Here is a 24,873-nt window from a genome sequence, read left to right on the forward strand (position 1 = left end):
CTGGGAAGGTACTGCTTTAGTATTTATTATAAAGTGAAGACTCTGCAGTTGGAAGTGTCCATCAGAAGACCACGTTACTAACCTTTGGTAATGCTTTCTCTGGTGGATACTCTATCGAACCACAGATTCATCACAGCCCTCGTTCCTCCCCATTCTGTGGAGAAGCTTATTTTTAACATGTAAAATGTTTGTACATTAGTGCTCAGCACAATGATTGTTCACGCTCCACATCTGAGGGCACAGAAAGGGTACTAAATAAGATATGATGTTAATGCACAAGGGTGGGAGGCATTTGGATGCAGCGTTGCTTTGTCACTTTCGGGGTGGTGCGTGAGAGCACTACTATGAAAAGGTTTTCCGGATCCATTCTGGCACCTGGGGAGTATTCAAGGTGAAGGACCTTCAGTTAAATAGAGTATCAACCAGAAAGAGTGTTCCTGAAGGTAAGTAACTTGTTCTTTTGGCATACTTGATGTATGATTTGTATTTTCTGTTTTGTATTCAGGCACTTTTTCTCTTAGGAGCTCTTGGACTTGAGCCATCTACATTAAAGTGTTGAGGATTGTCCTTTTACTATTTTTCAGCTCTTCATTCAAGTAGGTAATATTTTGTGTGGCAGATACGTTTAGGGTTTTCAAGGCTCATAACTGTGTAGCTATTGTGCATTCCAAAGTGTAACTGTTTCCATCTTAGATAGAACATGTTGCATTATTTCTCTGTTTTGGGTTGCTTTTTGCCTGGTAGCTGACTTAACACAGCCTGTGCTTAATTTGTAAAAATATAAGTGCCAGGAGGCCACTGCAGCTTTCACCACACAATTCCCCTGCCAGTGCTGCCAATGACAGTACCAACACACCTACTAATCATCACACTCCTACAAGTGTGATAAATTAGGCCCCTAAAGCTGTAAGAATGGCTTGTGCAGCAGGTAATCATCATTTTTAAAGTATATTGAATTAATAATTAACTGTTGTTGTGGTAATCGCTAAATTAGCCAGACAGCTCCACCTTGTGACAGATTGTTACAAGCGCAGGTGTTGGCAATTAAGTGCCGGTGCCGAGCACCACAATCCCCCGGCTCAGATTAAGCATTGGGTATGAGATGTATGCGATGGATCTGGGAGATTCTGCTGAGTTGATTTACAAAACAGCAGCAGTGAAGCTACTCAGGTGGTGGCTGCCTTCAGGCACCGAAAACAAACTGCATGAACTTTCAAAATAATGAAACTGAATTTATTTCGCTGAGCCTCTGCTGTTAGAGTCGCTGACAGATCGAGGGAGAATCTGCACAAATGTGGGTGTTATTTTTTGGGCAACGACTTATTTTTGACCCCAATACGTACATGTCCAACTAACTATTTATATTTCCATTGTGAATTGTTTGTCTAGAATTAGTTTAGTTTTTTTGTGTGATTCAACATAAAATTCTATCTAAAGCTGTCTGTCGTTCGATCTAGATAGCAATACTATCCCTAAACTTATATTTTGTTCTAAACCTTGCCATACGTGCCATCTTTGGTTATTGGAAATAGTATTACGAATTAGGGTAGAATTCCCATGTGGAAAAGGCTAATCATAGCCAGGAGTCTAAAGTAATCTTGACAACCCATAAGAGATCTCATCTGTTACTAGTAACCGAGTGGTAATTCACTACAGTGGTCATCATGACATTACTCCTAGGCATTTAGCAGTTTCAGGTAAAGGTGTGGAATATCCAGTGGTCATATGGTCACCACTGGTCAATTCTGAATCCTCACAGTTATTTTTGTCAGCAACATTTAGTACCCTGTAGTCATTGCCAGAACTTACTTTGAGGTGTCAGGGCAATGATTACAGGCAGCAGGTCCATACACACATCTTTAACCTCAAATACTGGACAGTTAGACCTTTCTGCTCCATGAATGCCAGGGGGCAAACTGTATTCTCAAGTCACATCCTAATTCTTTTCTGCCACCCATACCCCACCCCCCAGAAACGGTGGTGAATCTGGAGGTCAGCTACTAAAAGCTACACAAACTAAGCCATGGAAATGTTTTGACCCAAAATCTCTGAGCTCCCCAAATGTGTGCGCCTGTAAACATAAAGGACATGGTGGTGCACATACAGCTTAGTGATGTGGGTTGGTTCTCTTTGCATCTGTAAAGATGGACTGTCCTCTTTGGGTAAGTACGTCCATCTGGCTCTTTGTCGTTGATTGTCCTCTGCGTAGCATGCTTCGGTCATTGATGTGGTCTCTGAGCCCTTGTTTCTTATCCCGTTTCCAGTTGGGTGGGAGTCTGAGCCTGCTTGGCTTGTTGAAATGTTTGCAGGGCAGAGCCAAAAATTCTTATCAGAATGAATGCAAGCCATGCATGATTTGTTCGATCATGAATGGTTGGAAGCGTTTGTGGTTGTACAGTATAGATGGAGAGAGTATGATGTTGTGGATGTAGTTCCAAGGGGTGCTTGGAGAAGTGTTGTATCCAGAAGAGGGAGTTGACTGGTGTGCTTCTCATGGACTATCTTGTAATACACTCCACGCTATGTACCATCTGCCAGGTAGAGCTAAGCTTGTTCTGTTTGAGAGCTTGCTGCCTGTGCCAGCCGAGATTACCTCTCTTCTGGGATGGATGACTAATCTATAACATCCCACCTGGATCCCAGCCTTCCATTGCAGATGACAATTGTGCCTCCTGTGCAACAATATAGATAGAAGCTACTGAGCTCCGCCAATCATGTGTATGAGCCACGATTGGGTGAATGCAGTCTGGACTCTTACTTTATCTTCATAATCATGAGAATAAAGGATGTGTGGATGATCGACAAAGGAAATTGATAACGGCTGTTGGACGCCAGGCCGCCCTATCATTTCCAGTTCCTTGTGGGTCCCAAGGAAGCATATGTGCCTTGATCCGTCAGCAGCTAGTGGGAACCTGCCAGGCGGGAGTAGGTTCCCATACACCTGAGGGCGGGAGGCTGCCACCAGTCCCATAGGTCTTCTGTGTGATCTTTAAATCCACAGAGCCCATTTTGGAGAAGGCTGAAAGAGGCCTTGATTCTGAATGTTAGAGTTGATTGGGCCTTCCAATGCTGGGAAAGAGGCAGCTGTACAAGGGGGGAAGATGGTAGGGATACCTTGGAGCATTAACGGTCGGCAGTGGTTCGTGAAGTTGCCTACAGATGCGTGATCCGCGTTCGCAAACCAAAGCTGTGCAAAGTGTACATGACTGATTTGCAAACAGGGATGCAGTTTATGATACGATCTATGTACACATTGGTTGCATCTCAAATTGTCCATTTGCAGGGGTTCACAAAACAGCCTGCCTAATGAATAATACTTAGGGATCTCGTAATTTGAGCCCCCCACCCAGAGATTGGCTGCGAATGCGTGAATGGAGGCTTTCTCGCCTTTACCTCCCTCAAGGGCTTCAACACAGTACACAGAGGAGAGCTGTCTCTTTTACTTCCCTTTTATTTGTGACTCGGAAAGGGCGTTTCCATGCTTTTCCCATTTTCAAAGCCGATAATGAGTCCTAGAAAATATGTTGTACATCCAAAAAAGACGTTTTGCTGTTGCATAGCCCTGTGATTTTGCGAATCGCAGCCTCTGAGACTGAAAAGCTCTTCGTACATCAGGTTCTTGGCTGTCTTTGTATTTTGCCTGCATTGCACCTTAAACCTTGGCGTTTGAGGCATTGTTTTGAGTTTTACAAATAATTGAAAAATGTACGAAGCATACAATAGAAAGTGATTACCCGTGGTTTCATGCAGTTTCAGCCTTACTAATAACAGCGATTATTCTAATTATAAAGCAGAGCCTTTGAAGAGGCTGTCGAGTTTAGAATCATGTTTGCAAAGCAAGAGTCAAAGTCTTTGAAATCCCATGAAAAGAGAGGTCAGGCCTGTGATGAACACAGCTGGGGACCTCCCTTCCTCCAATTCGGTTTCAGGTTCTCAGGCGTTTTGTACATTTAAGAAGCAGTGAATGAAAACAGTGTCAAGAACTCAACCACAGCTGAACAATTTCGATTCAGGACATCAGGTGAAATCCGTAAACGACGGTGTCCAGGGTCAGACCAAGCTGTAGGGCTAGAGGGGGGTGCCCAAGGGGCTGATCTGACAGATCGGTATATGAGCTGTGTTGTTTGGGCTGCATGTGGTTCGGTTTTGTCGTCTGGTGGGCCAGTTTCTACTGTTGATTTCTCTGATATTAACACAAACATTGCCTGCAGCAAGCACAAATGCATACAGTCTTCCATACCTTGCAAAGCACCTATACAGATTGTCCTTAAAAGTAAAAAACTGTCCTTATTTGCTATGTTTTTTAGCTATGTAAATTGCCAATGGGGGGCTCCTCTTAACTTTGAACCTGGGCCTATTTTACGTCCCATTAGAACCTGACATTGTATAACAATACTCCAGCATGTTTGAGGCATGCTTCAGTTTTACTAGTGAAAGATTCAGGTAGTAACAGGATTTCCACAGTGTTTCATTGCATCCTTCCCTACTCTTAAGTTCCTATTAGAACGTGCTTAGACGTCAGGTTGAAGGTGAAATCTATCTGCCATCTGGTTGGTGGGCTTTCAACCTGTTTTGGGTGGTTGATGAACTTTGAATACGACTAACACATATGGGTGGGCAAGACTAGATAAGCGTCCTGGTTATAGTTCCCTCTTATGCTCCTTATTTGAGACGCAAGTTATACTTACGACAGTTAAGTAAAATTGTTGAATTTCAGGGTTTAATGGTTTTAATGTGTTATTATCTTATTATTATTAGAACACCTAAGTATATCTCCACTTTAACCATTGGATTTTTCAGTGAATTTCAAAAGTTTCTTTAATGCAAGTTAAAATCGTAATACTTTACTTACGTATAACTCCATGTTAAGCTTTATTTACTTCAATGAAATTCTGTTTTTTTTAATCTTACCCCCCCGCCCCCACGAGCGGGCAAGCCGGGAGCATCGAGTGGTTGGCCACTCCTCTGCCGGCCGTCATCCCCCACCCCCCCTGCCCCAGTGTGGGGTTGCCTCCAGGGCCTAGCTTGCAGCCAGGCCCTGCATTCAAGTGCCACATACTGTCAAGCTTCCCTGTGAGCAGGCAACCATACTCGAACCGGTCCCCGGAAGCTTGTTTCCTTCCCAGTATAAGAATTGGCTTGGTAGTTTGGTTTGCCCTGTTCCCATCATGCACTGGGACAGGTACAGACTAATTTGCATGTAGCCGGGTTCTGAGCTGGGATGGTGCAGTGAGCTAAAAAACGGTGATGGATTAAAACCATGATCTCTTGACTTGGTAAGAGTATTCTGCATCATTCAGAAACTCTGTCCATCACCACCCCCTTTTTTCCAAATCGATTTTATCCACACTCAGTGTGGGAGGGTATGCTCAGACGTGAGTCCCTTGCTCATTGCACCATCAGGATTCAGGCAAGCCGGGCCGACGAAGGCTGTGATGCCAGAAACCGGTCCCCGTAAGCTTGTTTCCTTCCCAGTATAAGAATGGGCTTGGTAGTTTGGTTTGCCCTGTTCCCATCATGCACTGGGACAGGTACAGACTAATTTGCATGTAGCCAGGTTCTGAGCTGGGATGGTGCAGTGAGCTAAAAAACGGTAATGGATTAAAACCATGATCTCTTGACTTGGTAAGAGTATTCTGCATCATTCAGAAACTCTGTCCATCACCACCCCCTTTTTCCCAAATCGATTTTATCCACACTCAGTGTGGGAGGGTATGCTCAGACGTGAGTCCCTTGCTCATTGCACCATCAGGATTCAGGCAAGCCGGGCCGATGAAGGCTGTGATGCCAGAAACCGGTCCCCGGAAGCTTGTTTCCTTCCCAGTATAAGAATGGGCTTGGTAGTTTGGTTTGCCCTGTTCCCATCATGCACTGGGACAGGTACAGACTAATTTGCATGTAGCCAGGTTCTGAGCTGGGATGGTGCAGTGAGCTAAAAAACGGTGATGGATTAAAACCATGATCTCTTGACTTGGTAAGAGTATTCTGCATCATTCAGAAACTCTGTCCATCACCACCCCCTTTTTCCCAAATCGATTTTATCCACACTCAGTGTGGGAGGGTATGCTCAGACGTGAGTCCCTTGCTCATTGCACCATCAGGATTCAGGCAAGCCGGGCCGATGAAGGCTGTGATGCCAGAAACCGGTCCCCGGAAGCTTGTTTCCTTCCCAGTATAAGAATTGGCTTGGTAGTTTGGTTTGCCCTGTTCCCATCATGCACTGGGACAGGTACAGACTAATTTGCATGTAGCCAGGTTCTGAGCTGGGATGGTGCAGTGAGCTAAAAAACGGTGATGAATTAAAACCATGATCTCTTGACTTGGTAAGAGTATTCTGCATCATTCAGAAACTCTGTCCATCACCACCCCCTTTTTCCCAAATCGATTTTATCCACACTCAGTGTGGGAGGGTATGCTCAGACGTGAGTCCCTTGCTCATTGCACCATCAGGATTCAGGCAAGCCGGGCCGACGAAGGCTGTGATGCCAGAAACCGGTCCCCGGAAGCTTGTTTCCTTCCCAGTATAAGAATTGGCTTGGTAGTTTGGTTTGCCCTGTTCCCATCATGCACTGGGACAGGTACAGACTAATTTGCATGTAGCCAGGTTCTGAGCTGGGATGGTGCAGTGAGCTAAAAAACGGTGATGGATTAAAACCATGATCTCTTGACTTGGTAAGAGTATTCTGCATCATTCAGAAACTCTGTCCATCACCACCCCCTTTTTCCCAAATCGATTTTATCCACACTCAGTGTGGGAGGGTATGCTCAGACGTGAGTCCCTTGCTCATTGCACCATCAGGATTCAGGCAAGCCGGGCCGACGAAGGCTGTGATGCCAGAAACCGATCCCCGGAAGCTTGTTTCCTTCCCAGTATAAGAATTGGCTTGGTAGTTTGGTTTGCCCTGTTCCCATCATGCACTGGGACAGGTACAGACTAATTTGCATGTAGCCAGGTTCTGAGCTGGGATGGTGCAGTGAGCTAAAAAACGGTGATGGATTAAAACCATGATCTCTTGACTTGGTAAGAGTATTCTGCATCATTCAGAAACTCTGTCCATCACCACCCCCTTTTTCCCAAATCGATTTTATCCACACTCAGTGTGGGAGGGTATGCTCAGACGTGAGTCCCTTGCTCATTGCACCATCAGGATTCAGGCAAGCCGGGCCGACGAAGGCTGTGATGCCAGAAACCGGTCCCCGGAAGCTTGTTTCCTTCCCAGTATAAGAATTGGCTTGGTAGTTTGGTTTGCCCTGTTCCCATATTGCACTGGGACAGGTACAGACTAATTTGCATGTAGCCAGGTTCTGAGCTGGGATGGTGCAGTGAGCTAAAAAACGGTGATGGATTAAAACCATGATCTCTTGACTTGGTAAGAGTATTCTGCATCATTCAGAAACTCTGTCCATCACCACCCCCTTTTTCCCAAATCGATTTTATCCACACTCAGTGTGGGAGGGTATGCTCAGACGTGAGTCCCTTGCTCATTGCACCATCAGGATTCAGGCAAGCCGGGCCGACGAAGGCTGTGATGCCAGAAACCGGTCCCCGGAAGCTTGTTTCCTTCCCAGTATAAGAATTGGCTTGGTAGTTTGGTTTGCCCTGTTCCCCTCATGCACTGGGACAGGTACAGACTAATTTGCATGTAGCCAGGTTCTGAGCTGGGATGGTGCAGTGAGCTAAAAAACGGTGATGGATTAAAACCATGATCTCTTGACTTGGTAAGAGTATTCTGCATCATTCAGAAACTCTGTCCATCACCACCCCCTTTTTCCCAAATCGATTTTATCCACACTCAGTGTGGGAGGGTATGCTCAGACGTGAGTCCCTTGCTCATTGCACCATCAGGATTCAGGCAAGCCGGGCCGACGAAGGCTGTGATGCCAGAAAGCGGTCCCCGGAAGCTTGTTTCCTTCCCAGTATAAGAATTGGCTTGGTAGTTTGGTTTGCCCTGTTCCCATCATGCACTGGGACAGGTACAGACTAATTTGCATGTAGCCAGGTTCTGAGCTGGGATGGTGCAGTGAGCTAAAAAACGGTGATGGATTAAAACCATGATCTCTTGACTTGGTAAGAGTATTCTGCATCATTCAGAAACTCTGTCCATCATCACCCCCTTTTTCCCAAATCAACCATACTCGAACCGCCATCCCACATCCTTCCTGTTTTTTTATCATTTTCTTTCAGTTCCATAGGACTCCTGTGAGAGCAAGGCGGCCTCTGTGTGGTCAGCGCAGGGTCCCGCAGGAAACACGGAGGGAGTGTACTGGCTCAGGTGGGACGAGACGAGCTAAAAAAAATATTTTTTAATTTTGCCCCTTTAGAGTCCCCCGCACCCCTAAGGGGGTGGGAGTGAGGGTATCCTTACAGCGCTGCTTTCTATGTTTTTTAAAATTTATTTTTCAGGATTCCGAGGATGAGTCCTGAGACCTGTAATAATGGCAGGCGCCACATTTCTCCTCATGTTGCGGCCAGCTGCATCACATTGGTTAGTCCTGCAGCACCAACTAATCAAAACACCTCCCCTCCGCGCGGACCTCTGTGGCACTAGTTATTGCTATTTTTTGTAATCTTTTTTCCTGAAAAATGACTGAACAGATTGACACCAAATCACAAAAAGCATGCTTTCTGAGTAAAGTCCTAGCCTTCTGCTACATTTGGTGTAATTCTGTTCAGCCGTTTGCCCCCCCTTTCTTGGGCCCCCTTTTACCTCAGCTCACTTTACAGATCACCGCAGAGGTTTCCATGGAGGAGCTGAGGTGCATGAACTTTTTTTTTGGAAAGGTTTGTGAAGATTCGTCAAATGACGCAAAACAAAAGTCTTGCTCTGGAAACTCTGACTTGAGTATCAAAAGTTTTGCAATGATCCACCGAGCGGTGGCCAAGAAAAAGAGGCGTTCCTGAAGGTGTCATTTCCTATGTTGTTTCTAAAAGGCAACTTTGCCCTCTGATCGAGAAAAAATGGTTGAATGCCAGGATACCAAATTTGTCAAAACGTTAGAACTATGCTCAGAAAACATACTTTTTGTGATTTGGGGAAAATCCTTTAAACCACTTTGGAGAATTTAGCATTTAAAAAGGTGCTCTGGGTGGGTATGAAGAGGTTAAGTTGTAAAAAGATAGAGATATCTGGACTATAAGTGTCCAGTTATGCCATGATGGACCCATTTGATGGGGAGGGGCAGATACGGATTGGTATAGAAAGACGGTTGCTGAACACCTTGGGGCACCTCTACCGGTTAGGAAAATTTGTGATTTTTGTTTTTTTGCTGAAGCATGAGATATATTTGATATTGACGAGGCCGCTTTTTGCAGCTCACGCGCATAGCATGGCTGCCAAAGAAGTGTGGAAAATGTGTCCAGATGCCACAGAGACCACCCAGACATTGGTGGTGCGGTGATGGGGAATCAGATTCAGGGAGAACGGTTGGTGGCAAACCTCTACCTGCCGTTACTATTGGGTATTGGAGGGATGCAATGCAGGCAAAAGGCAAATGTCCCTCTGACTGTTCCGAACCGGTCACAGGTAAAGTATGGCACGAAGCTTGAATGCAAATTAAAAGAATATCAAGCATTGTTAGATATAAACTGGTTCAGTTCATCTTCCTGGCCAGTGACTTCTGGATTCCAGATGAGTAAGATACACCTACAGAGATCCCCTGCTTGGAATTGAAGGGGGATTTCCCATATATGGCATGGAGTTGCTACCATATAGGAAGTTTTTGGTTGGGTGTCATGCAGCAGTTACAGAAGATGACTGGGCTTGTCTTACACTCCTCAGTAGCCTTTTGGTCAGTGGCCTAGTGCAATTGCCAAAAAAGAGGCATCCTGAAATGTAAATTGTATGCCTTGGGCATGATCCTAGTGAAAAGGTGCACAGCTGTACACTGGTTAAGGCCAAGGGCACCCCCTAAAATAGCTGGGTGAAGGATCAGGTAGAAAACGAAAATTACAAGAAAGGATGACAAACGAGCGAAGGATCTGAAGATGCTGGGCGTTGATGCTCCAGAAGATGTCTGAATGGACGACAGAGAAGGAATGGGAAAAGGGGCCGACATCGGATTCAGACAGACACAATAACCGATGAGAGGATTGAACGTCCTGTTGAAGGCCCATATCATGATGTTGGATGACCGCCACAGCACCCAGTGGGTCACCGATCATTATACGGTGACCCACCGGGATCGCCTGTAGACCTAAGAAGCTCCTACTAATATCTGTAAATGGTCAAAATGCTCTCAATGAAAGCATTTATTTATGCCTATTTTTGAACTATTTATTTAATGCCCAGTATGTTGATATGTTTGGAGAAAAAAACAATAACATTTAAAAGAAATCTGCAGAATATTGCGAACTCGGTTCATCCTACGCTTCCAGCCTGACTCGTCCATGTGCTGAGAACTTCTCATTTTCATTTATTTTTTTATTTTTATTCTAGCGCACTGAACTGGCCGCAGCGGTATAAAAACCCCTAAATCAATGAATATATAAATAAGGAAATGAACAGAAAAACCGTGCCGAGGAGTCCTCATTCTGCCGTCTCATTGCATGTGAACCATAGAAGCCTTTTGTTCCGGGTGTCTAGTTTTGTGTGCACTGACAGTTTTGCCCTGTTGCTGCTGCTCTCGGTTTCCATAGCGAGCTGTCTTCGTGGGGGATTGTCATGCAGTGGTTCTTGTTCTGTGGGTTGCAGGACGTCTGGCGTCCACAGAGGCACTTGTTCTGCCACCGAGGTCCGAAGCCCTCCTCCGTGACTTCCTGCTGCCTTCTCCTCTGACACCCTCGCGTTGGTTTCCTGGTGGAGAGCTAAGCAAGAGGGGACACGTACCAAACACCGACGTGTGGCGTGAACTCACCCGCAAGAATGAGGGCTGGCGAGGCGGCTGCCGTCCTGGCCATTTTAAGCATCTGTGCTCCAGTGAATTCTGTGATTGTGCTTCCCAAAGGGGTGGACCGCAGTAAGTGGAGACGAACTCTCGATCAAAGAATGAATGAATAGATGGATGGACGAATGAATGAATTGGTAGATGGATGCACTTGCATAGCACAGCTCGTGGAACTGAATGATGGGAAGAGTGACTACATGAATTATCAGGAGACTATGTCCGGGCTATCAGTTGACTCCGCATCACCAGGATTCCACTTTTCCAGTTCTGGGCTTAGATTTAGTAAATCAGAGCATTCTGGGACCTGTAGTCTCTGTTCAGTCTATTTGAACCAATTGACTATTGCTCCTGGGAGCAAAGACATGTAAAAGGAAAGTCGGGGATAGGTCCAGCCGTGCTCCCGCGATCTGGCGTCATCTGGTTATGCTAAGTTCAGTTTGTCTCCTTTCTAGATTTTACAAACTATTAACACAAATGTATACCTTGTAGTTTAAAATTATTCTGATACTTATCTCAAAGGGATGTTGGGAATGCAGTTGTACTAGATTTTTAGGTAATCTTAGATTTCTCGTAATGTTGAGGAGCAGACTGGAAACCGTGTTGCAATACTTGCTCCAGTCTTTACATTACATGGTGGCAGCAGCTGACCAAAGCAAGGACCGAAGCAAAGCAGCAGTGGCAAAGCAAGTAGGGCTGGGTTTAATATGTTAATGAATGCAAACTGGATACATGCCTGCCTGTGCTTTCTTGTGATCCCATGACAGCAGAACATTTTGGCTTAGCCAGTTCTTGTTTTCAGTGACTGGATTGTGCCCCCCATGCACGTGTGTGAACATATATATGTACATATTTGTGATTCATACACGATTCCTAATTAGGACATTTTTAAAAAAGCATGCCACTGTGTAAAAACAGATAATTTTCCGTGTACAATGCCTATATGTTATAGATTTTAATGCGTAATGATTAAGTGTACTTTTGAGATGTAAAATAGTCGCTCATGCTTTGCAATGCAGGCACCCCATAGGAGGTGGAATGAAATGTACAATAGCCAATAGTATGAGGTGAAAGAATATTGCTCCTGGAAGGACCCAAAGCCAACTCTATGTATATTTTAAAGATTGAGTAACAATAGGTTTAGCAGACTGATGTGCTTGTAAGGCAGACCTAAAAACACTTACTCTGTTCTCTCCTGTCCTATCCCCCAGCCCACCCCTTACCACATGGTATTACCACAAAGGGAGTTCATCCCTGGTTCATCCTGTTCTTTGTCTGTCCTCATTGACTTATGTACTGGTGAGGCCTACTTTATATTACTTCCCAGAAGAAGAATGCTATGGGGTATACCAGTGGTTAATTTGTATAAGTGCCACTGGGCTCTCGTCAGGAGGCAGCTTACACCAGCCCATTTCTCCTGTTAGCGCCATCTAAAACAGAACCAACTATGAAAGTGGGGAGTGGATGTGGCGTAATGGCCATAGCTACAGACTCAGAGCTGGGGTACCAGGTTCGAGTCTTGGCATCAGCTCAACATCCTGTGATTCTGGGCAAATCACGTAATCTCCCCGTGCCTACTAAAAATGAATGTGTCCTTAACTGATACTCATGTAAAGCACTGGTGATGATGATTCAGGTCCGGGCACCGGAAACCACCAGCTCAAATTAAGCACTGGGGTATACGCGATGACTTCTTCCTGATTGCTTCCTACTTTATACCTTACCACACTTCCCTCTGAGTTCTATATTGTTATATAGAATTTGGAGGGATCAAGGGAATGTAATGCTGGTGGTTTTCTTCTGACCTTGTATGGGACGGTTCTTTCTGCTGTTGACCCATGACCTCAGCTCATTGTCTTTTGAGGAGCCCCTACCGCCCTGTCCCTTCCTCCCTTCAATTAGAGGTGTTGACTAGAAATTGAGAAATTGGGACTACAACGGTTAGACCTTTCCTTGGGTTTCGTGCCTCCAAGAGTCAAACCACGACTCTACCACCAGAATGGCCTGGGATTATTAAAGCACCTCACAATCATCTAGGTGTCTTTATTGTGGTCTGGTTTCATGGAGCTCCAACCTTACATTGGTTTTGCAGTTCCAACAAGATGGCTTTGATCCGTGATTGGGTTTTTCTAGTCCGAGGGTGCAGTGGACAGCCAGTAGGACATCCAATGAGATGAGATCCAAAAGGCTGGGTGATCATCAACTCAAACTTTTTGCCATCTGTGGCAGATATCAACGCTGTAGCATGGAACTGGGCACTAATTATGTCATTTCTTCAAAAGGCTCCATTTGAACCCCTATATGACATGGCTCTAAATTCCTTTCTTTTCAGACCTTGTGTTTTTTGGTGAAAAACTTTTGCCAGGTGGCTTAGAGAGCTGGGGGCATTACTGGTAAGATGTGTGGGTTTTTTCAGATAGGCTAATAGTGGAAACAGGGTCCAACTTCATCACCAAAGAAGTTTCTGCTTTTCATAAAAGTAAGGCTGCCATCTTTTTTCCCTGCCTCTGCTTTGGTAGAGGAAGAGGCATGGAATTAGGTAGATGTCACTAGGGTGGTGAATGTATACACTCAAAGCTCCCAAGATTCCCAGGTCCATGCTCAAGAAGATCATAGAGTTCAGGCTTTTGCTTTGCATTCTCGGACCAGCAATCCTGATCCTACAGAGGGATCAACAGGACCACAAGTCCCAGAATGCAAAGCAAAAACCTGGACTGGATGAGCTCCTCATGCATGAGCTGGGAAACAAGAGAGCTCTGTATATTTCCAGGTGCACCGATTTTAGGCTTTGTAGTAATCTGTTAATTGATTTTTGCATCAGTCCAAGGGCTTTTCAAAAGGCTACTGGTCCTCTGTGAACTAAAATAGTCCTTCCCGGTAGAGTACTGGGCAGGTCAGCTCTGGGAACCATGGCCTAACGACAGCAAAGACAGGAAGATGAGGACACCAAAGACTCCATACCATCAAGTACACTTTATTGTAGTCCATTTTTTCTCACCTAAAAACATTATAATCTGGATCTTTAGTCCAATTGATGGACATCAGGACTACAACTCCCATGATGCATTTGGTTATTAACTCAAAGTTCAGCAGTGGAAACAGAGTCCCTAAATCTTGGAGTCATCTGCCAGCCACACTTGTGGCTATTTCAGGGGCTGCTGCCTAGGTGTCTCCTAACCACAGTGAGTGAAAGTCCTTGGATGAAGGTTTTGTGTGCCTTCAGTAAAAACTGTGTGACATTGTATCTGGAATGAGCATGTTTTCTGTTCTGGGTTTTTAACCTACAAATAATTCATCTCAGGGGGCGTTAGTCTTATAGTTCAGCGGAAGTAAGCCAAGACTGCAGCACCCAGAATGCACAGGGGCGTCACTGAAAACCCCAGGATTGCAAACAGCGTGCACAATAACCTGGAGTGAGATGGTCACGCTAGTTCAGGTCTGAGATTGGGTTAAAGGCAAGCTGCTTGATCAGATTGTCATAATCTACAAACTGGTACAGGGTAAGGGCTGGTGAGAAACTATCGCTTATTGGATTAATTGCTGTTAATTATATTTGCACTGATTCCTCCACCTGTGCCCCATTATTTACATTCCTTGCCACTCCCGGGGGCAGCCCTCCCACGTGTAATAGGGTCATGCATGATGTGCTGCTCCAGTCCATGTTTTTAGGTCTCGCCTGACCCAGCGCATGCACTGGTCTGGCGAGACTTTTTATGAGGGCTCAAAAAAGTGCTACCACTGTAGCCTAGAGCTACAGTCCATGTGAGCGGGCGCGCGCGCCCCACTTTCGCGGCCGCACGGCCACTTTGATGTTTGATCGCGATCACTTTAACTTTCGCGACTGCACGGCCGCTTTTATGTTCTCCGTGAGCCAGTTTTTTTTTTTTCCTGTTTATTACTTCTATGTAGTAATGGTGGCACCCGTGGGCCACCATTACTACAGAGCAGTAATAAACAGAAACAAGCATTGGCATAGCCAATAGGTCTCGCTTTTGGGACCTTATAAGTATTTTGTTATGCAACTGTTGCATGGCTAAACACTTATGAGGTGCCACAAGCGAGACCTATTGGCTATGCCAATGCTTGTTTTCTTTGAATTCTGGGACTTGCAGTCTTATTTATTTCATTACAAGTTAGGACTTAAAGTCCCAGAATTCAGAGAAAAAAACCTGGACTGGAGCAACACATTACGCATGGACCTGGGAAACTTGGCAGCTATATTGGGGCGGGGCAGGTATGCATTCCTATGTGGCCTGTTAGAGTGAACAGAGTCTGGAGACCACCTTTATGCTCGCTCCTTGTGGTCTGGTCGTGAGAGAAGGGAATATTTCTGTTGGGGTCACGGGGTGCACCTGTGGTAAGGCAGAAACACCTCACAAAGTAAACAACTGGATGTTGCAGGGAGAATCCCAGTAGTGTAGATTACAGACAAGTAACCACAGTATTATAGCTCTGCAGCTGTGGAAGTAGTCCACATCTATGCCCATGCGGTGCTTTCAGGCTCCTGGGGTCCTTGCATGATCAACTCATCCAGTATAGGTTTTTTTCTTTGCATTCTGGGACTTGTAGGCATTATTTTATAAATAAGGAAACAGGACTACAAATCCCAGAACACAAAGAAAAGACCTGGATTAAAACTTGAGAACTCTGCAGGCATCTAGCTGCTTCAGCTTGCCATGTTGATAGCATTTCACGTCATTTGTTTTTTGGGTAAATATTTGCAGCGTGTATTGTCTGCCAAGAAGTATCCGAGGCTGCTCGGAAGATTTGAAAAATGTCTTTTCGTTTGTGTTCAAAGCTTGTAGCTTGGTTGTCAACTAAAATACACCCTTTCTCTTCCCCCAACAGAGATGTACTGTGAGAGCTGCCTAGCAACCGTCGGAGGTATGTATGTGTGTCTCTAAGGCACCAGTAATTGTGCTTACGGTTGTGAAAGGACAGGTTTTACCGCTTTTTCCGGGGTTTCTTGCAGAGCTGAAGAATGCCCTGGGTTTGCCTTCTCCTGAGCTCAGCAAGTCGACAGTTGAAAAAGAGCTGCGGAAGGTGTGCCAAGCGCAAATCTTCAAAGACTCCAAATTACTGTCAGCGAAAGCCTGTAAGCATTTAATAGGTAAGTATACACCCACAAACCTCTTACACCGTGAACAGGAGTCCTAACTCCGGCAATTGTTTTCCGGTCAGGTGACCCATTTTAATGTCTCGGGAGAGGCTGTTTATAGCTGTCTGTTGTTGATAAATTATTGTGGACGGTACCAATACCTTGGGGGGCTTTGGGCCAGCTCATTACCACTGGTTGGCTTTATCATCATTCTCATGTCCTATCTTATTATTATATGGCTTACTTCCTTTTCTTGTTTTGGTCCCTCCCATGGAACATAGCTTCTTCCATATTTTTGGTTGTATGACTTGTATACTTCCACCTCTCACATTTGGGAACTACTTTTTTCTTTTTCTTTGAACACTCCAGGAAGTGCATGTGTTTTCTTTCTCTCTCCCCATGTGCTGATTCCTCCCTCACATCCCCACTATCCACACACACTGCTCCACCCCAGTGGCGGCTGTTCTGGATCTGAAGTGGTGAGACAGGTGGGGGGGGGGGTTGGGGCAGGTGGAGGAGGGGGGGTTGGGCAAGAATAGGAGGGGGGAATACAAAAATAAGCGCAGACAATAAAATGCAAAAAATATATCAAACTTACCTGCCGCGGTAGTCGCCACATTGATCCTCTCTCGATTCTCGACTCCAGGGCTGGAGGTCCCAGATGACAATACTGATGCTGCCCTCATGCTGGGAATACCACTCTCATAAAGCACTGGGAGTGGTCTGAGTGGCCTGATTTGCCGCTCAGACAGGGCCTTGGAGCCTGTGGATTTGTGCAACACAGCCGGGTGGAGAAATGCTAAGTGCGCATGACGGTTTGGCCAGCTTAAGACGGCCGGCCAAACTATCATGCGCACTTAGTAGTGCCCATCACCCCTCCTCTCCACTGCTGTTGCACATAGAGTGCATGGCCCCGCCCCAGCATGACTGGTAGCCGCAGATAAGAAGAAATATAAAATATTAATAAAATTGGTTTATTATTATTTAATTTTTCATGTGTTTAACTCTGCTGCCACCAAGTGGGGCGACGCCATAACGGAGGAGCCACCCCTATTCCCCACCCATAAAGTCACACCAACATGTGTATTTTTTCCAGGTTTGAATAAAGAGCAGATGTTTTGGGTTGGTTTTCTTTTATCTCCTGCCTTCCGCATGATGCATGAAAGCCCTGGCTTTGGCATACAGGGCAACCTTTTTGGTGCCTGGGAGGTGCAGGCTCCAACCCTCGCTTTGCCTGCATATGAGACTGAATGTTTACTGAGAGTGACTGGATGGGACATGTCCGTTCTCCTGGAGGGCCATCGATCCGCTCCCTGGGCTGCTGCAGACACCAAACGGCTTGTGCTTTTCTTCCAGTTCAGAGTCCTGTGGAAAGTAAATGGCAAGTGTATTCCTTTGAATTCTGACTCTTCATCAGACAGCTGTTAAGCTTTTTTAAGTAGTCTATGTTACTTTTAAACTGGGTCACAGCCAATTTGGCTGTTTAAATTCTGTTCAAAGTTTCCTGTGTGAAATTTGAAACATAAATCATGCTGTTTACAAAGACTACAAGTATTGAAATTGGTGCTCATTTTCACGATACATTAAGATATGTTTGATTTTACACCAGCATTTTAAAGTTTTTTTTTTGACCTTTTAAAATAATGCTGTACATACAAGCATTGGCAAAGCCAGTAGCGTAGCACTCTCATTATAAAGGTGAACTCCAATGGTTTTGCTGGTGCTTCGTAGCTCAAGTTTATGAGAAGGAGATCTGATGAAAACAAGATAACTAGGCTTAGATATGGTGAACCGAGAGGAGATGTCACTTCAACACCCAAGCGGGAGTTAGAAACCTGAAGTATTTCACCACTGTAGCTCTTAGATGCCAACGGGGACAAAGTTACGGTTAAGTTAAAGTTAACGTATGTTGGTTAAAACTAATACCATTTGTTTGGACCAGCTAAGTTACTTTGTCATGTAAACTGAGTGTGTCCACTTTGCCCAGGTTTACAGACCCTTAGGAATTTGGGACCTGTGCTGGCAGATTTTGTAAAATACAAAACTTCCAGCCCAAAACCCCAAAGTGGGTGGTATTCTACGACAGGAAGATAAGGTGCCTCTCATAACTTGCATTTGCAATGCAATAGGGCTAGCATTTGCGGGAGTTTAAGGTATTGGCATTGTAAATGACAATACCTTTTATTTATCTGTTTTGATAATTACACATAAATAAAAGGCATTGTCATTTACAATGCCAATTGCACAAACTCTTGTAAATGCAAGACCTATTTATTTCAAAGAAGCGGCCACCATTGTCCCGGGCTGCTTGGAAAGTGAAAGTGAGCATGGCGTGCTGGATGTTGCAGGAAAGCATTTGGTGCCTGCAGTAGGAGAAATTCCTGAAAGAAAATAGTGCTTACAGACTACCTAAGACCTACCATGTAACAACAGAAGTAAAAGGGCCAGTCTTCATGGGAGATTACATATGAAGACAAAGCGGTACTAAGGAGGGACTAATGAGCCTATTAACGAATCAGAAGCCAGCATTTACAAAGGATAATGACACAAGCCAATGAAAAATATGGGCGGAGAGTGGGCGGAGCTTCAAGTCCATACTCGAATACAGCATGCCTCGCAGAGCAGCGCACGCACTGCCCAGGTTTGACCTAAAAACTGCTTGGCCTGTGGTCTGTCTGCTGGAGACTGCCAGGCAGGAGTCAAAATGGGTGGGATGTGTGGGGCACAACAGGCCTGTACTTTTTAAATTTAACAAAAACAGTTGCCACTAATTTAAGTTACGACAACCGTCCTGGAATGGGTAATCCAGACAGCTGAGAAGCAAAAGTGGAAATTCTGTGCTGTGAAGCTGATCGGGGGGAGGGGGGAAGACAGCTAAACAAGAAGCAAGCCTTCTTGCCAGGGTGTCTGCTGCTTGAAAGAAATGCATATGTGTGTAATTGGTTAATCTGCATATGTGAAGGCAGCTTGGAAGCCAGTATTGCCTTTAATTGATGAAGTCACTTAAAGATTTGTGATAAAAAAAATTACTTTTTTTAGAGGTATTGTAAGGGTGTTAACATCTGATCTGTGCGTGCTTTCAATGGCTGTTATAAAAAATATATCCACTGGATACAGTCTGCATGCTACTTAAATCTATATTGTGGATGCCATTTTTTTTACCTTAAACCTAAATCTTTTTGTGCATTTTGGAGCAGTGTATCTTATGCTGTGCGTTTTGTAAGTTTAAAATAATGATGTACATATTCACAGTGGTTTCTGTCACAGGCTGGGCCTTCATAGCACTTAAAGAACACTAGTCTCTGGTCCCCACTGCACCAACCAGTATCTAATTCTGTCTCTCTGGTTACACACACACACACACAGACATCCGCTGTAGTCACATTAACCAACAGAGGTTTCATAACGTGAAATTATACATTTCCCACTGATTAGTTTAACTTGCATTTATTTATTTTTATTTAAGGGGTGTGTGTGTTTTTTGCTGTGTGCAGTTACCTGTAGATGAAGGGCCAACAAAATAGTTAGAGAATATTTTGTTCCTTTTAGCCACGCCTTTGACCCCCCCTCCATGCTTACTAACCCCTCCCCCATTACACTCAGGGTCACTGTTTCTATACTTTTTTCAATGCACTTTGAACGCTGCAGCCAGGTCACAGTCCATGACCTAGCAGTCTCCAGCAGCATCGTTCCTCAGAACAAGAGGAGATCTGCTGCTGGATTTCTGTTTGAATGCTCCACATCCTCAGCAGACAACCTGCTTTTAAGTGGTGACATGGGGCAGCGTGGGAGACTGGATAGGAGTAGGCGCAGCCATGGCCCGTGCAGGTAAGAACGGTGGGGCCGGGTGGGGGGGATTTCGACAGACGACAACGAGGAAAAATTAAGTAAATAATTAATTTCCCCTCGTTGTCGTCTGATGATATCCCAAACCCCTGCCCCTCCCCCACCCGGCTCCACCGGCCGACCGCTCTCACCTGCATGGGCCGCGGCTGAGTAAGTGGCATGGGGGGAGGCCAGTGGAGTCATGGGGGATGGGTGGGGCAGATGAGACACAGGGGGGTGGGAGGCAGAGGAGACATGGGGGATGGGAGGGCAGAGGAGACACGGGTGGATAGGGAGGGGCAGAGGAGACATGGGGGGTGGTGCAAACAGGTGGGGTTGACCAGATGGAGCTGGAAGTGGGATGGGAGCCAGAAGAGACATGGAGAAGCAAGGTGCAAGAGTCATGGGGGGATGGTGCAGAAGAGTCCACATGGTTAAATCTTAGACGGTAGGGTGGCAAGGGGAGTCACAGTGAAAGGGTGACACCGGACAGTGAAGCAGAAGAAGCATGAGCAGGGGAGAACAGGAGGAACAGGGGCTACAGAAATCACAGGGGCACTCGGAGAGGGAGCCAGAGAAGCCACAGAAGAAAGGGGTCACAAGAGTCACTGGGCTACGATGAGAGGCCCACAGGAGACACAGGAAAAGTGGAGCAGTGCAGTGCCAATAAAAGAAGGATTTATATTTTTGCCGTAGCTTTTGTAAACATTGTGGACTTTTTACAAAAGTACCAATTAAGTGATTTTTTAAAAATCATTATCATTATTTTTTTGGGGGGGGGGACTCAAAATCCTGGCGGGAAGTCTGCTTATTTCAAAGCGTGACGAATGTCACTCCTCTCTGTTTATCATCATTTTCATTGCCACCTTATACCGAACAATGTCCATTATGATTTTATTAAACTCAACATATTTACAAACAACCCACAGCTAGGACTCCACACCTGCCCTCTTGGGCCTTTTCATTATGTATAACCTCAGTCCCCCTCATCTTCCCTGAGAACCAGAGGTCAGGCAGCAGATGTGTACTGCTTCAAACCTCTTAATGAACACATTGGCATGTTGGTGCAAACAAGACATTGGGGCATACGCATCATTGATCCCTGTTATCTGGATGGGTCAACAGCAGCCAATGGAACGACTTTCTAATGCCCCTCCATCAGCCCCCCCCCCCCCCCGCCCGGGCTCACAGTTTAAGTGTTTCCCCCTCCATGGCCTGTAGCAAGAGGGAGGTGAGGTTTTATAGTGGTTGGATGAATCACCTTGTGGAGTTTATACTCTGGCACTTCGGAAGGACTCTCACCTCCATGACTGACCTCCCATGTGGACTCAGAATCACATGGAGGTCCATTCTGCACCGGTCCTCCTATCTAGTTTCAAAGATCATCTCTCGTGTCAAGGCGAGATGATAGTCTACCTTGTGGGCACTCATCTGGCTTTCTCTCCTACATCTTCTGTGATTCAAAGGAGACTGTCCTGTACTAAATTGTGTCATGACAGGGAGCTCTGGGTCCTCTGACATGGACTCCAGCCTATCTTCTACACCGTCGCCTCTCCCTGACCCAGTGATGCTCCAGACTCTCTCAAAGTTAGTGGAACCTCGTACTTCTCCCTGCCTACCTCAGGAATACAGTTAGTTATCTGAAGGGTGGTGAGATTCCCCTTCTTTCAGGGTCTGCTCAAACTGTAATCTCACAGATGCTTAAAAAAACGTACTTCTTATGCCTCTCTACCAGGCTAAACTTGAAAGTAGGCTGCACTGTTTTTTTCCAGGGAGCACTCAGCCTTTATTTGTTCATCCTACCTTTATCCAGTCACCAGTTTGCTATCAGAAGCCCTTCAGAGCCTTAGCACCTAGCCGAATCTTGGTGATTCGCCCAAACCCTTCGGGGGACAACCGCTCACCTGTGATGATTTACTACTCCAGGGGGTTGGATCACTAGGTCAGGCCAGACACGAGGATCCAGTGCCCCTCTGAAACTAAGCAGGAGAGGGGCCTGGCTACGTGACTGCCACTCCGGAAAGTTCTCTTCCTGATGGAAGCATCCTCCTTAGGCTGTGATGTGTCCAGTTAGGTCAAGACCCCCACCTACTAAAGTGAGTCAATGAGAAACAATTCCAGTATGTTATTTGTGGGTTAAAAATGGGCTGTATTAATTCTCACCCAATATTATAAAGCCAGTAAGACATACTTTTAAACCACTTTAAATATTTATTTCAAATGCATGAGTGAATACATTCAGTAGGGATATTGAGTATTCAAATCTAAAACGTATTTACACTAGCAGCAGCACACGGGGAGTCAGCTATAATTACTAAGATTGAACCTCACAGTTCCATTCTATCCATTCACTCACAGGCGAGACCGCCTGCATATGTACTGATGGGGGAAGATCCCAGCTCACCACCGAAAGCAGGATTGGGTTGATCCCGGACCCGTTCTCCATCCACGGGTAATGAGGTTTCCTATGTGTTAGACATGACATCCTTGGCGTGGCATTCCCTGAGACATTTTGCCTTCACTCCTCTATTTTTGCTGAACTCGTTTTTAGTGGCATTAGGACTCTATGCACTTTTCTACTGCTAATCAGTGGTAAAGTGCGTGTGCTCTCTCCCTTAAACATGGTAAAATTGGCCTACACCTAATTGGCATATTAAATGTACTTATAAGTCCCTAGTAAATGGTACTACATATATCCAGGGCCTGCAAATTAAATGTGGTGTTTTACGCTTTTTGGCAGTCTGGGTGGCATGAAACTGTGCTGGTGGAGTCTCTCGCCCCCAAGGCCTGAGGCCAGGCTTGTGGAGATTGGCCAGAGGCACTAAGTGGAGGGCTGCCTTGTAAGCTTATAATGGGGATTTGTTTTTTGATGCCCTGGTTGCGTCTGCACCGCAGCACTTTAATTACTGCGAGGGGGAAGCAGACTGGACATGAAATTAACTCAGCCTGTGGCGGGAACAGACTCAAGGTTGGCTGAAAAATAAGTAGATTCCTTTGGCATTATGCCTCAAATCATGCCAAATCTGGGACCTGGTTGTTGTACCCCCGGTGTGAGTTCTGGAGTACTAACTGTGACAGGAGGTTGGGGGCAGACGACTTCCAAGTAGCTGCTCCTAGCCCTTTGTGGGTTTGTTGCAAGGTACCCTGGAGAATGTAGAAGATGGTGTTTGAGCCAGGGGGCCAAGATTGGCCCAGTTTCCCAAGCATATCTACTAGACGGTGTCAGGGGGGTGGGTCCCAAAGTGATGCATCAGGCATGGTTTGGGTTTGCATTGGATTTGACACTGTTCCTTGTTGTAGCATCTGAGAGTAGTCCTAAGAATCAGGAAAGGCCCTGGGTCTAGGTTGGGGCCCTGATGTAACCAAATCAGACAGAGAGAGATCATGGGTACTCCCCAAAAAAATTCCAGGGACCGAAAAGTATGATCTGTGCTGTGACGGAGGTCCATATTAATGGCAACTGAGTGGGTCTAGGGGGTGTAAGGTAGGCATAGGAGAAACAAAGTATGGACATGGTGTGGACAGTGAGTCGTGGAGTTATTTGGTGGGATTCATTCCATACTGCCCTCTAAATTAAGCCGCTTGTCTCTAGAAGAGTCATAGACTTGTGGTATGCTGTATCTGAGTCGCTGTTCCTCTACCACACCCTGGGGGAAAGTCTTCTCTGCTTGCTGATGCTACCTTTGGTAATCAAGTGTACAAAGGAAGTAACTTGATTATTGAATTGGAATGAAACAGAGCCTTAGGCCTCACAATCTCCTTATGCCTTTAGTCTCTTTTCTGTAAACATTAGAAGTGAAACAGGCTCAGCTAAGATAGCAAGTGCTATAAAATCTCCTTGCCAAACACCACCCAACAATGTGTGCAACTCAGTGAGGTAAGCAAACAGAAACATCCAACCTTCACTGCTAGACATGGGACATGGGACCACCAATAGCAGAATGGGACTTGAAATGTAATCCTGGTTTACCACTTTGCCAAAATATGCTGGTTGGAAATCTGTATTTAAAGTATGGGCAGGTTCCATTGCACAGTGGCATGCCCTGAGGCACACCATCTGAATCACTTTCCAAGGATATTTCACTCCCATTTTTTTAACCGAGATAGCAAAAACGTAAATCAACTAAATAGCGGTAGTAGGTATTCTATATGAAAAAAGACTGTAGCCCAACAGTTACTTGATTTTACCCTTGGGGAGAGGACACCTGGTATTTTAGACTACTCACTAATAAACATATGTTGTATTAGAAAGGTATGAATCTTGAAACGAGGAGTCCTGCACTATAGTGTTAGTAGTTCTACGTCACCAAATTGTTTGATTGTAGTCAAATAGTATCCTTCCTAAACCTTTGTTACTTCAATTGCCATTGTGTGGCAGAGGTGGGTGAGCCACTGAAGGCTTGAGCCAAGCTTGAGCTGAACGCCTGGCTCTGGCTCACCTGGAGGTTCTCTTGTATCCTCGAGTCCAAAACGAGCCATGCCTTCAAGTGGCTTCTGCCTGGCACCCACAGTCAAACTTGACATGCCAAGGAAAAAATTAACTTTTAAAGTAAAACGAGAGAGGGAAAGAGATACCTATCTAGTGGCAGAATTGCATAGTATGAAACCATCAAACCTGGGTTCGATCCCTGCTTCCCCACTTAACCAACCTGTGTGATCCTAGGCAATTGTTTCATTTCACGTGGCCTCCTTTTTCTTCATTATTGCATATGAGAGCACCTTGAAATACATGAGTTCAGGATGTGCTCTGCATAGCTGCCAAGGTTTCAGATTGCTTATGTGGGACATTTTCATAATTCAAGTGTAATTATGAGTGACATTTCAACGACTATGAGTGGCACTTTCTCGCGGGTAAAATCAAGCAATGAAAATGAGGGAAGCATATAAATATCAGAAATTGCACCCATTTGAGCAATGAGAAACTCTAAGAAGATCTTAAACCTGCTGCAATTGACCTATGACTTTGCTGTTACACAATATTTGTGGCTGCTGTAATTTCTACTTTAATGCTCTTTGTCTATCGTTTATGACCCAACACCATTGTGTAGTATCATTTATATGCCTTATAT

At 45.3% G+C, this 24,873-nt stretch overlaps 1 protein-coding gene across 1 annotated transcript in view; it reads left to right on the plus strand.

Annotated features, from left to right (window-relative positions):
* Positions 1–10,590: 10,590 nt before the first annotated feature.
* Positions 10,591–24,873, plus strand: part of LOC146796640 (uncharacterized) — a 106,058-nt gene continuing 91,775 nt past the window's right edge. The window contains exons 1-3 of the mRNA XM_085629318.1: positions 10,591–10,956; positions 15,730–15,765; positions 15,854–15,991. Of these exons, the coding sequence (XP_085485444.1) occupies positions 10,863–10,956; positions 15,730–15,765; positions 15,854–15,991 (268 nt within the window). The 5' untranslated portion in view covers positions 10,591–10,862. The remainder of the gene's footprint in view (positions 10,957–15,729; positions 15,766–15,853; positions 15,992–24,873) is intronic.

Source organism: Triturus cristatus, chromosome 10, assembly GCF_964204655.1.
Source record: "Triturus cristatus chromosome 10, aTriCri1.1, whole genome shotgun sequence".
Taxonomy (NCBI): Eukaryota; Metazoa; Chordata; class Amphibia; order Caudata; family Salamandridae; genus Triturus; species Triturus cristatus.